At 45.8% G+C, this 13,891-nt stretch overlaps 1 protein-coding gene across 3 annotated transcripts in view; it reads right to left on the bottom strand.

The window, feature by feature from the left end:
* The window catches only part of LOC125538234 (probable helicase MAGATAMA 3), a 30,355-nt gene extending 23,289 nt beyond the window's left edge, over nucleotides 1-7,066 (bottom strand). The window contains exons 1-3 of one of the 3 annotated variants that reach the window (XM_048701509.1): nucleotides 6,430-7,065; nucleotides 6,131-6,300; nucleotides 3,853-3,962 (exon numbers count right to left, since the gene is read on the bottom strand). Coding sequence is in view for 1 of the 3 variants with exons in the window: in XM_048701508.1 (XP_048557465.1) it covers nucleotides 6,131-6,162 (32 nt within the window). In the remaining 2 variants the exon portion in view is untranslated. Of the gene's footprint in view, nucleotides 1-3,852; nucleotides 3,963-6,130; nucleotides 6,301-6,429 lie in introns of all 3 variants that reach the window. The other 2 variants (XM_048701508.1, XM_048701510.1) reach the window with 2 other exon arrangements.
* Between the last annotated feature and the right edge of the window lie 6,825 nt (nucleotides 7,067-13,891).

Genomic DNA, 13,891 nt, shown 5'->3' with positions numbered 1-13,891 from the left:
ATATCTTGCTTGTGAGAGAGGTTTATTAGTCAATGAGTCTGAACCTTTCAGATCCATGTGTGCTTTACAAATCTCTATGTCATCTTGTAGATGCAGCTACCACACGCTACTTGGAGCTATTCCAAATAACTGTTCTACTATACGAATCCGGTTTACTACTCAGAGTCATTCGGATTAGTGTCAAAGTTTGCATCGACGTAACCCTTTACGACAAACTCTTTTACCTCCTCCATAATCGAGAAAATTCTTTAGTCCACTAGTTACTAAGTATAAGTTCGACCGCTGTCGTGTGATCCATTCCTGGATCACTCTTGTACCCCTTGACTGACTCATGGCAAGGCACACTTCAGGTGCGGTACACAGCATAGCATACTGTAGAGCCTACGTCTAAAGCATAGGGGACGACCTTCGTCCTTTCTCTCTCTTCTGCCGTGGTCAGGTCTTGAGTCTTACTCAATATTCACACCTTGTAACACAGCTAAGAACTCCTTCTTTGCTGATCTATTTTGAACTCCTTCAAAATCTTGTCACGGTATGTATTCATTCGAAAGTACTATTAAGCGTTTTTGATCTATCCTTATAGATCTTGATGCTCAATGTTCAAGTAGCTTAATCCAGATTTTCCATTGAAAAACACTTTTCAAATAACCCTGCATGCTTTCTAGATATTCTACATCATTTCTGATCAACAATATGTTAACAACATATACTCATCAAAAATTCTATAGTGCTCCCACTCACTTCTTTGGAAATACAAGTTTCTCATAAACTTTGTATGAACCCCAAATCTTTGATCATCTCATCAAAGCGTACATTCCAACTCCGAGATGCTTACTCTAGTCCTTAGAAGGATTGCTGGAGCTTTGCATACTTGTCAGCATCTTTCAGGGTTGACAAAACCTTCTGGTTGTATCACAAACAACCTTTCCTCAAGAAAAATGTCGAGGAAACAATGTTTTTTACATCCTATCTGCAAGATTTCATAAATAATGCAGTAATTGCGAACATAATTCCAACAAACTCTTAGCATCGCTACGAGTGAGAAAGTCTCATCGTAGTCAACTCCTTGAACTTGTCGGGAAACATCTTAACGACAAGTCGAGCTTTCTTAATGGTGACACTTACCATCATTGTATGTCTTCCTTTTAAAATCCATCTGCACCCAACAGCCTTACGACCATCAAGTGGTTCTTTCAAAGTCTATACTTTCTTTTATACATGGATCCTCTCTCAGATTTTATGGCCTCGAGCCATTCTTCGGAATCTAGGCCCACTATCACTTCTCCATAGCTCGTAGGTTCATTTTTGTCTAGCAACATGACTTCCAAGACAGGATTACGTACCACTCTGAAGTAGTATGCATCCTTGTCGACCTATTAGGTTTGGTAGTGACTTGATCCGAAGTTTCATGATCACTATCATAAGCTTCCACTTCAATTGGTGTAGGTGCCACAGGAACAACTTCCCATGCCCTGCTACACACTAGTTGAAGTGACGGTTCAATAACCTCATCAAGTCTCCACCATCCTCCCACTCAATTCTTTCGAGAGAAACTTTTCCTCGAGAAAGGACCCGTTTCTAGAAACAATCACTTTTGCTTTCGGATCTGAAATAGGAGGTATACCCAACTATTTTTGGGTATTCTATGAAGATGCATTTATCCGCTTTGGGTTCGAGCCTATCAGCCTGAAACTTTTTCACATAAGCATCGCAGTCCCAAACTTGACAGCTTAGGTTTCTCTAAACCATAGTTCATACGGTGTCGTCTCAACGGCATTGTGTGGTGCCCTATTTAAAGTGAGTGCGGTTGTCTCTAATGCCTAACCCATAAACGATAGTGGTAATTTGATAAGAGACATCATGGTATGCACCATATCCAATAGGGTGCAGTTGTGATGTTTGGACACACCATCACACTATGGTGGTCCAGGCGGTATTAGTTGTGAAACAATTTCCACAATGTCTTAATTGTGTGCCAAACTCGTAACTCAGATATTCATCTCTATGATCATATCATAGACATTTTATCATCTTGTCACGACGATCTTCAACTTCACTCTGAAATTACTTAAACCTTTCAATAATTCAGACTTGTGTTTCATCAAGTAAATATACTCAGCATCTACTCAAATCATCTGTGAAGTAAGAACATAACGATACCCACTGCGTGCCTCAGCACTCATTGGACCGCACACATCAAAATGTATTACTTCCAACTAGTTGCTTTCTTGTTCCATCTTACTGAAAACAAGGCCTTTCAGTCATCTTGCCCATGTGGTATGATTTGCATGTCTCAAGTGATTCAAAATCAAGTGAGTCCAAACGATCCATCTGCATGGAGTTTCTTCATGCATATCTACCAATAGACATGGTTCGCATGTCTCAATCTTTTCAAAAACGAGTGATTCCAAAGATCCATCAACATGGAGCTTCTTCATGCGTTTTATACCGATATGACTTACGTGGCAGTGCCACGAGTTGGTGGTACTATCATTACTATCTTATATCTTTTGGCATGAACATGTGTATCACTACGATCAAGATTCAATAAACCATTCATTTTAGGTGCAAGACCATTGAAGGTATTATTCAAATAAACAGAGTAACCATTATTCTCCTTAAATGAATAACCGTGTGGCGATAAACATAATCCAATCATGTCTATGCTCAACGCAAACACCAAATAACAATTATTTCGGTTTAACACCAATCCCGATGGTAGAGGGAGCGTGCGATGTTTGATCACATCAACCTTGGAAACACTTCCAACACATATCGTCATCTCACCTTTAGCTAGTCTCCGCAACCTTTTATTTTGAGTTACTAACGCTTAGCAACCAAACCGGTATTTATTACCCTGGTGCTACTAGGAGTACTAGTAAAGTACTCCCTCCATCCGGGAAAAGTTGTCCAAAGCTTAGTGTACTGCGAATTTTGCAAAAATGCCCTCGTAGCTTAAAATTTGTTACAAACAGGTCGCCTTTTCCTTCCTTCTTCCTCTGTCCGTCGCCCACGTGCGTCCCCTGGGCAAGTCGCCGCCGGGGACCTACGCCGGCGCTGCCCAGGGCTTGCTCCTCTGCCGCCCAGGACCTGCGACGCCTAATTTCTTGCTCCGTCGCCGCCCAGGACGTGCTCCTCCGACGCCCAGGTCCTGCGTCGCCCAATTACTTGCTCCGCCGCCGCTAAGTACGTGGTCCTCCACCGCCTAGCACCTGCACCACCCAATTGCTTGCTCCGCCGCCATGCTGGACGTGTTCCTCCTCCACCCAGGACCTGGGCCGCCATCGCCAGGCCTGCACGGCCGATATCCCCTCCGCCACCCAGGATCTGTGCCGCCACCGGCCAGGACCTCAAGCTCCCTCAAGCTCGTCCTGGACCTCAAGCTTGAGCTCTTTCCCCTTCTCCTCTGGAAGTTGCTAATGGTCCCCTGCTCGTGTAGCCGCCCGGAGGTCACCTGCTGGTGTGTTGTCGCCGGAGGTCCCCTGCTCGTGGTGCTATCGGTGAGAAGAAATACAAGGCTCCTTGCTTTTTCATCTCCAGTGCCGGACCTTTCTTGCTTTGTAATTTGAAAAACAATTTATCATGTCCTCTGAAGAAATGTTACAAAAAAAGAAGTTCAGTTAACTGTTACCGCTGCTATCTGAATTCCAACCAGATCAATTTGCTGTCAATTGCTCTGTAATACTCAACCAAGTTTATGCAAATGAAGATCAACCAGGTTTATCTTCAGTAAATAATGGTTTATTTTCAGTAAATAGTGCGAGCACAAACCAGGTTTATGCAAATGAAGGTCAACTAGGTTTATCTTCAGTAAATAATGGTTTATTTTCAGTAAATAGTGCGAGCACCAACCAGGTTTATGCAAATGAAGATCAAATTGATAACCAGGAGTAGCTGTCAATTGATTCGGTAATTTGCAGTAGATCAAACTGTAGTAGATTATTTGCTTCATTGTAGTACATCTGTAGTTTAAATGAAATAGATTATTTGCAAAGTTAAAAAATAACAGTTCAGGAATATATCTTGTAACTAGTCAAAGATTCTTCTAACAACAAATAAACATATCTAAATTTGCTAAAAGAATCAATCAATTTTAGTGCACAATCAATCAATTTATTTTGGAAACAAGCAATATGATTCCACCAGATTCCTCAAGACTAACTAGGGTATGTTTTGATGATTAGTTAAATAAGAAGATCATATTGGCCTTTGCACTATCCATTATCTCCATTAGTGATTCTACTGAAAATATCCAATACCACTGTTTATCTCACCATTGATGGGGCAAGGTTACTCCTTTAGAGAAGAAAATGATTGATAAAGAAATGCTTCTATATATTCAGATTATATATAGAAGGTCTATAGTACTTACATGAACCAATGATTGATAAAGAAAATGCTACCACATGTCCACACAAATTCAGTATCCACATGTCCACAAATTCAGTGTTAACACAAATTCATTATTCAGTGCTACCACATGTCCACACGATGGCATCAGGATGACTGATAAAGAAATGCACAAAACTACATTAATACCATATCCTGCATGTTTCAGTTTTGACAGTAAATTTTTTTATTAAATTTTCCTTTACTTGCTCTGAATCTAAATAACACTAAAGTTTTCTTTATCAATCATAACAGTAAAGTTTATCTTGCTCAAATCTAGTCTGAATTTACAAAACACTACACTATATAACTTGCAATTTTCAGTACACCATTGTGAGCAAACCTACAAATATACTCGCAAGCTCAAGATAGCTCCCAAGCTCAAGCTCAAGATAGGCTAAAGAAGCTCCAGCGGAGTACACTGCATTCAGTGATCTTGCTAAAGAAGCTCTCAAGCCCAAGCTCAACATAGGCTAAATTTGACAGCTACTGTACTCAAAAGAAGCATTTTGGATTATCACAGCAAAAGAAGCATTTTATGCAGTCTGAAGCATTTTGGATTATCACAGCAAAAGAAGCATTTTATGCAGTCTGAAGCATTTTGGATTATCACTAGAAACTGAATCTAGTAGTCTGAAGCATTTTGGATTATCACAACAACAAAAAACTTAATCATGTTTGATGCACATCGATGCAGCACCCCAAAGTCCCAAACATAAGCAGCAGCAGATCGGTATGCATTGTTTGATTAAGCAGCAACAATAACAAGGGGGCATCCCGGTGCATGTAGCTGCCGCTTGCGCAGGGTCCGGGAAAGGGTCCGACCACAGTAGCAATAACTCAACAAATTAAACAAAAAGGAAGTTTCATATCGGTATGCATTGGAAGGAGAATGCTAGAACACGTAGATGTATCGGCTAGAGCACAATGTGTGTGAAAATACAAGCTTCTGAAATTTGTTACAGAAATTTTCCTACTAAAAAGATAACTGAATTTTGTGTACTGGAAGTTTACAGTGAAGTTTTAGTAACTACAGTAACTGAATTTACAATAAGATTTCTCACTCCATTACACTGCTATTAACTGTATTATTCTGCTGTTAACAATCATAATTGACACTATATTATTCAGTCAAGTTGATGTTCAGAACCTGTCATTTTCTTCCAAAACCTGTCAATTTCTGTCAGGTTTTGATCTGTCAAGTTGATGTCAAACTTGACACATAAATAAAATTTGACATCAATGAAATTTAGACAGTGAATACAGTTTGGACAGTACTCCACTGTCATATTTTCAGTGACTAAAATTCAATTTTGACAAATTGAAGCCTACTCTATTCCACTCCTAAATTCTAAGCTTGAGTCAAGCAGGGGATACTAAATGGTGGATGAGGCAACAAATTACACTTCAGTAAGAAACACTTTGATCATCATAAATACTCCAAATATTGTTATACATTTTTAATGGTAATTTCACCCATAGTAACATTTCCAGGTGTATGAACAACTATTTCAGTCAAGCATACTGTATGTTCATCTCAAGCATATGTTTAGGCAAATTTACAGTTATACAGTCAAGCATACTGTATGTTCATCTCAAGCTAACAGTAGTTGAACATTGGAGATCAAAACATACTGTATGCCCAATGCTATTTCAATGTGTGGTTGCTCTCTCAAATTCCATGGCTAACAGTAGTTGTAAAATCACCAAGGGCGCATCTGTACTCGTCTAGCAAGCTCACCTGAGATCAACAGAAGCAGCATCTGTACTCATACTCCATTCCTCTGCACCAAGTCCTCCAATCGCTGCACAATCCAAGGAGACAAGAACAAAACCAGCTCAACTGCTTGCTTCACCAAACAGTGTTTGAGCTAGCCTTCTTCCTGGTGCACATGGTTCGAGCTGGCCCTACTGAATACAGCAATGCAGAGAGCATCAAGAAAAATGAACTTCAGTCCATGAAAGTGCAGAGTTTAAGCTCTATGCAGTAAATGAAAGCAGCAATACAAGGGTCTGGGCCGGCTAAAGTACACATTCGACCTCTCTTGCTCGATGGTCTCAACAGGGGTGGGCAGGAGCGCGAGCCTCCAGAGCGCTGCGGCATCGCGCACCTCCTTGAGCACCTCTCGCACCATGACCAGCCGGCCCGCGGTGGAGGCGAGCGAGATGATGGCGTTGGCATCGACGACGGGTGGACGGGGGCAGGCCGGTCGAGTTGGCGCAGCTGGACACGACCTGGCTCACCGCCTGCGTGGACGACTCCTTGGCCACCGTCTCCCGGCGCGCCATCATGGCCGCGCCCCACGCCACGGGTGCTGGGGCGGCGGCGCCGGGGGGAGGCGGGGGCAGAAGGCCGCGTCGCCGACCGCCGGGCCGAGGGCCGGCCACGCTTCTTCCATCAACGCTAGGAGGGACGGGGTGGGCGCGAGCAGGAGACGCGGCGGGAGGAAGAAGAAACGATTTTTGGGGAGAAAGAGGAGAGATTCGGGAGGCAGGCAAGGTAGGCAGGGATTCTGCGTGAGGTAGAAGGGAGCGGCGGAAGAGGCAGTAGCGGCAGCGGTGGAGGACGCACAGGAGAGCAGGAGAGTAGCGCGGCGCAGGGCAGCTCCGACGTGCATGCACCTGTGTCGGAGCGGCGGAGTGTTGACCGGAGAAGGCGAGGAGTGCGGGTTATGTCGGGAATCTGGGGAGGATTTTTTTGCAAAAACATCACGAAGACAACTTTTCCCGGACGGAGGGAGTACACAATAATATGACGTATATCCAAAATACTTCTGTCGACCTTGCCAGCCTTCTCATCTACCAAGTATCTAGGGTAGTTCTGCTTCAGTGACCGTTCCCCTCATTATAGAAGCACTTAGTCTCGGGTTTGGTTCAACCTTTGGTTTCTTCACTAGAGCAGTCTCATGAAGTATCCCTTCTTTCCCTTGCCCTTCTTGAAACTAGTGGTTTAACCATCAACAATTGATGATCCTACTTGATTTCTACTTTCGCGGTGTCAAACATCATGAGTTGCTCAAGGATCATCATGTCTATCCCTGATATGTTATAATTCATCACGAAGCTCCAATAGCTTGGTGGCATTGACTATGGAGAACCATCACTATCTCATCTGGAAGATTAACTCCCACTCGATTCAAGCGATTGCAGTACTCAGACAATCTGAGCACATGCTCAACGATTGAGTTTTTCTCCCTTAGTTTGCAGGCTTAAGAAACTTGTCAGAGGTCTCATACCTCTTGACGTGGGCACTAGTCTGAAATTCCAATTTCAGTCTTTGGAACATCTCATATGTTCTGCGACGTTTCAAAAACGTCTTTGGCGCCACAATTCTAAACCGTTAGTATTACGTACTGAACTATCATGTAGTCATCAAAACGTGTATGTCAGATGTTTCCCAACATCTACAGACGATGCTCGAGGTTCAACACACTGAGCGGTGCATTAAGGACATAACCCTTCTATGCAGCAATGAGGACAATCCTCAGTTCACGGACCCAGTCCGCATAATTGCTACTGTCAACTCTCAACTAAATTTTCTCTAGGAACATATCTAAAACAGTAGAACCAAAGCATGAGCTACGACATAATTTGCAAAGACCTTTTGACTATGTTCATGATAATTAAGTTCATCTAATCAAATTATTCAATGAACCCCCACTTAGATAGACATCCCTCTAGTCATCTAAGTGATACATGATCCGAGTCAACTAGGCCGTGTCCGATCATCACGTGAGACGCACTAGTCATCATCGGTGAACATCTTCATGTTGATCGTATCCACTATACGACTCATGTTCGACCTTTCGGTCTTCCATATTCCGAGACCATGTCTGTACATGCTAGGCTCGTCAAGTTAACCTATGTGTATTGCGTGTGTAAATCTGGCTTACACCCGTTGTATGCGAACGTTAGAACCTATCACACCCGATCATCACGTGGTGCTTCGGAACAACGGACCTTAGCAATGGTGCACAGTTAGGGGGAACACTTTCTTGAAATTATTGCGAGGGATCATCTTATTTATGCTACCATCGTTCTAAGCAAATAAGATGTAAACATGACAAACATCACATGCAAATCATAAAGTGACATGATATGGCCAATATCATCTTGCGCCTTTGATCTCCATCTTCGAGGCGCGACATGAACATCATCGTCACCGGCATGACACCATGATCTCCATCATCGTGTCTTCATGAAGTTGCCTCGCCAACTATTACTTCTACTACTATGGCTAACAGTTAGCAATAAAGTAAAGTAATTACATGGCGTTTTCATTGACACGCAGGTCATAAATAAATTAAGACAACTCCTATGGCTCCTGCCGGTTGTCATACTCATCGACATGCAAGTCGTGATTCCTATTACAAGAACATGATCAATCTCATACATCACATATATCATTCATCACATCCTTTTGGCCATATCACATCACATAGCATACCCTGCAAAAACAAGTTAGACGTCCTCTAATTGTTGTTGCATGTTTTACGTGGCTGCTATGGGTTTCTAGCAAGAACGTTTCTTACCTACGCAAAATCACAACGGTGATATGCCAATTGCTATTTACTCTTCACAAGGACCCTTTTCATCGAATCCGGTCCGACTAAAGTGGGAGAGACAGACACCCACCAGCCACCTTATGCATCAAGTGCAGGTCAGTCGGTGGAACCTGTCTCACGTAAGTGTACGTGTAAGGTCGGTCCGGGCCGCTTCATCCCACAATGCCGCCGAATAAAGATAATACTAGTAACGGCAAGCAAATTGAACAAATCATCGCCCACAACTACTTTGTGTTCTACTCGTGCATAGAATCTACGCATAGACCTAGCTGATGATGCCACTGTTGGGGATCGTAGCAGAAATTTAAAATTTTCTACGCATCACCAAGATCAATCTATGGAGTAATCTAGCAACGAGGGGAAGGGGAGTGCATCTACATACCCTTGTAGATCGCTAAGCGGAAGCGTTACTAGAACGCGGATGAGGTAGTCGTACTCGTAGCGATTCAGATCGCGGTCGATTCCGATCTAAGCGTCGAACAACGGCGCCTCCGCGTTCAACACACGTGCAGCCCGGTGACGTCTCCCATGCCTTGATCCACCAAGGAGAGAGGGAGAGGTTGGGGAAGACTCCGTCCAGCAGCAGCACGATGGCGTGGTGGTGGTGGAGGAGCGCGGTACTCCAGCAGGGCTTCGCCAAGCACTATGAGAGACGAGGAGGGAGAGAGGTAGGGCTGCACCTTGGGAGAGAGAGACTCGTGTGTTGTGCAGCCCCAAAACCTCCACTATATATAGGGGCAAGGGTAAGGGGAGGCGCCCTAGGGTTTCCCCTAGGGGGGGGTGGCCAGGGCAGATGGGATCTCCCCCTTGGGTGACTTGGCCCCCAAGCCAGGAGGTGGGAACCCTAGATGGGGCGCCCCAAACCCCCTGGTCACGTGGGAATAGGTGAGGGGGGTGCACAGCCCCTTAGTGGGCTGGTTTTCCCCCTTCCCTCAGCCCATGAAGCCCCCCTAACACTTGCCGGGGATCCCGAAACACCTTTCGGTCATGCTGGTCATCACCCGGTACCTCCGGAACACTTCCGGACTCCAAAACCCTTCGTCCAATATATCAATCTTCACCTCCGGACCATTCTGGAACTCCTCGTGACGTCCGGGATCTCATCTGGGACTCCGAACAACATTCGGTAACCGCGTACATACTTTCCCTATAACCCTAGCGTCATCGAACCTTAAGTGTGTAGACCCTACGGGCTCGGGAATAATGCAGACATGATCGAGACATCTCTCTGGTCAATAACCAACAGCGGGATCTGGATACCCATGTTGGCTCCCACATGTTCCACGATGATGTCATCGGATGAACCACGATGTCAACGATTCAGTCAATCCCGTATACAATTCCCTTTGTCTACCGGTATAGTACTTGCCCGAGATTCGATCGTCGGTATCCCGATACCTTGTTCAATATCGTTACCGGCAAGTCTCTTTACTCGTTTCGTAACACATCATCTCGTGATCAACTCCTTGGTCACATTGTGCACATTATGATGATGTCCTACCGAGTGGGCCTAGAGATACCTCTCCGTTTACACGGAGTGACAAATCCCAGTCTCGATTCGTGCCAACCCAACAGACACTTTCGGAGATACCCGTAGTGCACCTTTATAGCCACCCAGTTACGTTGTGGCGTTTGGTACACCCAAAGCATTCCTACGGTATCCGGGAGTTGCACAATCTCATGGTCTAAGGAAATGATACTTGACATTAGAAAAGCTTTAGCAAACGAACTATATGATCTTGTGCTAGGCTTAGGATTGGGTCTTGTCCATCACATCATTCTCCTAATGATGTGATCCCGTTATCAATGACATCCAATGTCCATGGTCAGGAAACCATGACCATCTATTGATCAACGAGCTAGTCAACTAGAGGCTTACTAGGGACATGTTGTGGTCTATGTATTCACACATGTATTACGGTTTCCGGTTAATACAATTACAACATGAACAATAGACAATTATCATGAACAAGGAAATACAACAATAACCATTTTATTATTGCCTCTAGGGCATATTTCCAACACTTCGAAGGACCCAAAACTGGGATAAAGAGTGATCAGGTTTATCCCGAACACCCCCGTACTTCCTATGTGGGGGCAGAAGCCGACGACTGGCCAACTCTCAAGATTAATATATATATAAAACGGCCGCAGGAGGATAAACTTTATATAACAGGCAATAAATGATAGAAATGACCTTGTTCAACATTACAAAGGACAACATGATTGTATTCATGGAAATATAACATCCTTGGTGCATTGCTCTGCCGCTAGGCAGGATCCTTTTAGGACACTTTCATAATATAATTCGGGCTTGCGGTGCTCCTTCCCCTCTAGTGGTCCCTCGGTCATCAGCTTTTCAGAATCCATCTTCCCCCAGTGCACCTTTGCGCGGGCGAAGGCCATTCGAGCACACTCTATGCAGACCGACCGCTTGATGATGTCAAGTCGAGGGCAGGCACTCACAAGCCGCTTCACGAGCCCGAAGTAGATGCCTGGAATCGGCTCGTCATGCCATAGTCGGATAATTAAATCCTTCATGGCTAGTTCGGCCGCCTTATGCAGTTCGATCAACTGTTTCAATTGGTCAGCAAAAGGCACCAGATAATTGGGCGCCAGATATTGCGACCAGAAGAGCTTATCCACAGTGTTCCCTTCTTCGGCTCGGTAGAATTGGGCGGCATCCGATATGCTGCGGGGCAGTCCTGCAAATACCCCTGGAGAAATCCGAACTCAAAATTAGAAACATGATTTTCTCCTCATATACTTGCTTTACATGAAAAAAGCCTTACCCGCCACGATCGTCCTCGCCTCTTGGATCTCCAGCAGGGCACCTTGGGTTTCCCCCTGGGCATTGCATGCAGCCTGATGAGCCCTGGCGAGTTTGGATTCTTTCTCCGTTAAACTCTGCTCCAAGGTCTCGCATTTCTTCACGGACTTTTGAAGCTCCTTCTCAACTTGAATAACACTGGCCTCGTGCTTCTCACGAAGAGCCTGCTCTGCAGCTTCCTTTTCCTCGGCCTCGGCAACAGCCTTCCTCAGAACCTCGACTTCGGTCATCGCCCCTGGCGCAAATGATGAAACATCTTTTATCATACTGAGAATTTGTTCGCAATAAACGTGAACAAGGCCGGCGCATACCTTGTTTATCTTCCAATTGCCTTTTCAACCGACCAAGTTCTTCTTCGGCCCACTCTAGACTTTGATTCAATCCGGAGACCTCCGTAGCATGAGAGGCAGCAGCCGCCGTAGACGCCTGCTTATAAAAGAAGAGAGATAAATGTCATCAAATGAGTCTTCCTGCAAAAATAAAATTTATCCTCTGTCCGGTCCTTCCTTGCACCGAACAGTGTATCAGGGGCTACTATCCATACTCTGACACTCTCTGAAACCTCATAAAACATACCTCAAAGCCTTTTATAAGGCTGATACAGGCTTCATTCAGTCCACTCTCAGCAGACTGAATCTCCTTAATCACCGCACCCATCAGGGCACGGTGCTCATCGACGATGGAGGCGCTCTCTAGCGCCGCCAACAAAACATCCGGCACCTCTGGTTGGACAGAGATTGCCGGTGGAACAGGCACGCCCCCTCAAGCCGAGGGAGGCCGCCTGCTTGATTTTGGAGCCGTATTGGTCTCCAGAATTGCATCCGGCTGGAAGCCGAATTCAAGATGGCTCCCGCCGTCGACCCCCATGTCTCCGGCCCCAGAAGTTTGACCTCCAGGCGCCACTTTCACGATCCCTTCCCCCCTTCTTGGCCGGGGTCTTTCTGGGACGAAGCCTCGTTATTATTCACATATTTGGGGGAAGGGGCCTTCGGGGGCGTCCCGCTCTCCATAGCATACGAACTCAGCAAATCCTATGATGAGGATCGTACGGTGCGGGACCTAGCCGGACTACAAAAAATACGTAGCTCAGGTTAAAATATTATGCCATGATGAGTCTGGACGCGTAAACGTGTTAGGGTTTTACACTCACGAGTTCACCAGGGGCTGGGCCCTGGGATCCCACGCAGGGCTGCTATCGGTGGCGACAGTGGGCTCTTCTGGAAGAGGAGCTTTTCCCCTTTTAGGCGACTCGGCCTCCAAGTGTATGGAGGCCGCCCTCTTGTTTCTTCCCCCCGCCAGGGATTCGTCTTCCTCCGCCTCCTCCTCCTCTTCGAAGGTAGAATGGACGTTGGAGCCTTCAGGTATTGTGCCCGAAGTGCCGCGTCGACGAAGGCCGCCCCGGGTCTTTTTGGCCTCCTTCTCGGTCTTCTTCTTCGGAGCCTTGTATGGCGCTGGGGACAACATCTTCGTCAGAAGTGGGCCGGCCGGTTCTTCAGGCAACGGGGCCGGACAGTGGATCCGCCCCGCCTTCTTCGTCCAACCCTAGGGGAGTTGAGGAAAACACATTAAGCATTTCCCTTGGGTCATGCGGATAAAACGTGTAAAAACTTACCGAGCTTGCAGGGCGGGACAGTTGATACCCGCGGTCCTCGGCCGAGTCCGTCCATGATTTACCAGACTTGAAAAGCACCTTCCAGATGTCTTCGTGCGAAGAGCCATAGAGCTTTCGGAGGGTCTGATGCTTGGCCGGATCAAATTCCCATAGATTGCAAGTCCGGTGCTCACAAGGCAGGATCCGGCGAACTAACATCACCTGGACTACATTGACAAGTTCGATGTTCTTCTCTTCCATATCTTTAACTCGCGTCTGGAGCATAGACCGTTCGTCGGACGAAGACCAGTTCAGGCCCTTCTTGGGCCAGGACGTAAGCCGCAGAGGGGCTCCGGATCGGAACTCTGGAGCAGCGGCCCATTCCGTGCCGTGCGGCTCAGTGATGTAAAACCACTGCTGTTGCCACTCTTTGACGGAATCACTAAAAGCACATGTTGGCCATGTAATGTTGGGCATCTTGCTCACCATAGTGCCTCCGCACTTGGTGTGCTCGCC

This window comes from Triticum urartu, chromosome 2 (genome assembly GCF_003073215.2).
Source record: "Triticum urartu cultivar G1812 chromosome 2, Tu2.1, whole genome shotgun sequence".
NCBI lineage: Eukaryota > Viridiplantae > Streptophyta > Magnoliopsida > Poales > Poaceae > Triticum > Triticum urartu.
Note: the sequence above shows the minus strand (reverse complement) of the source record. Positions and strands in the feature narration are given on the sequence as shown.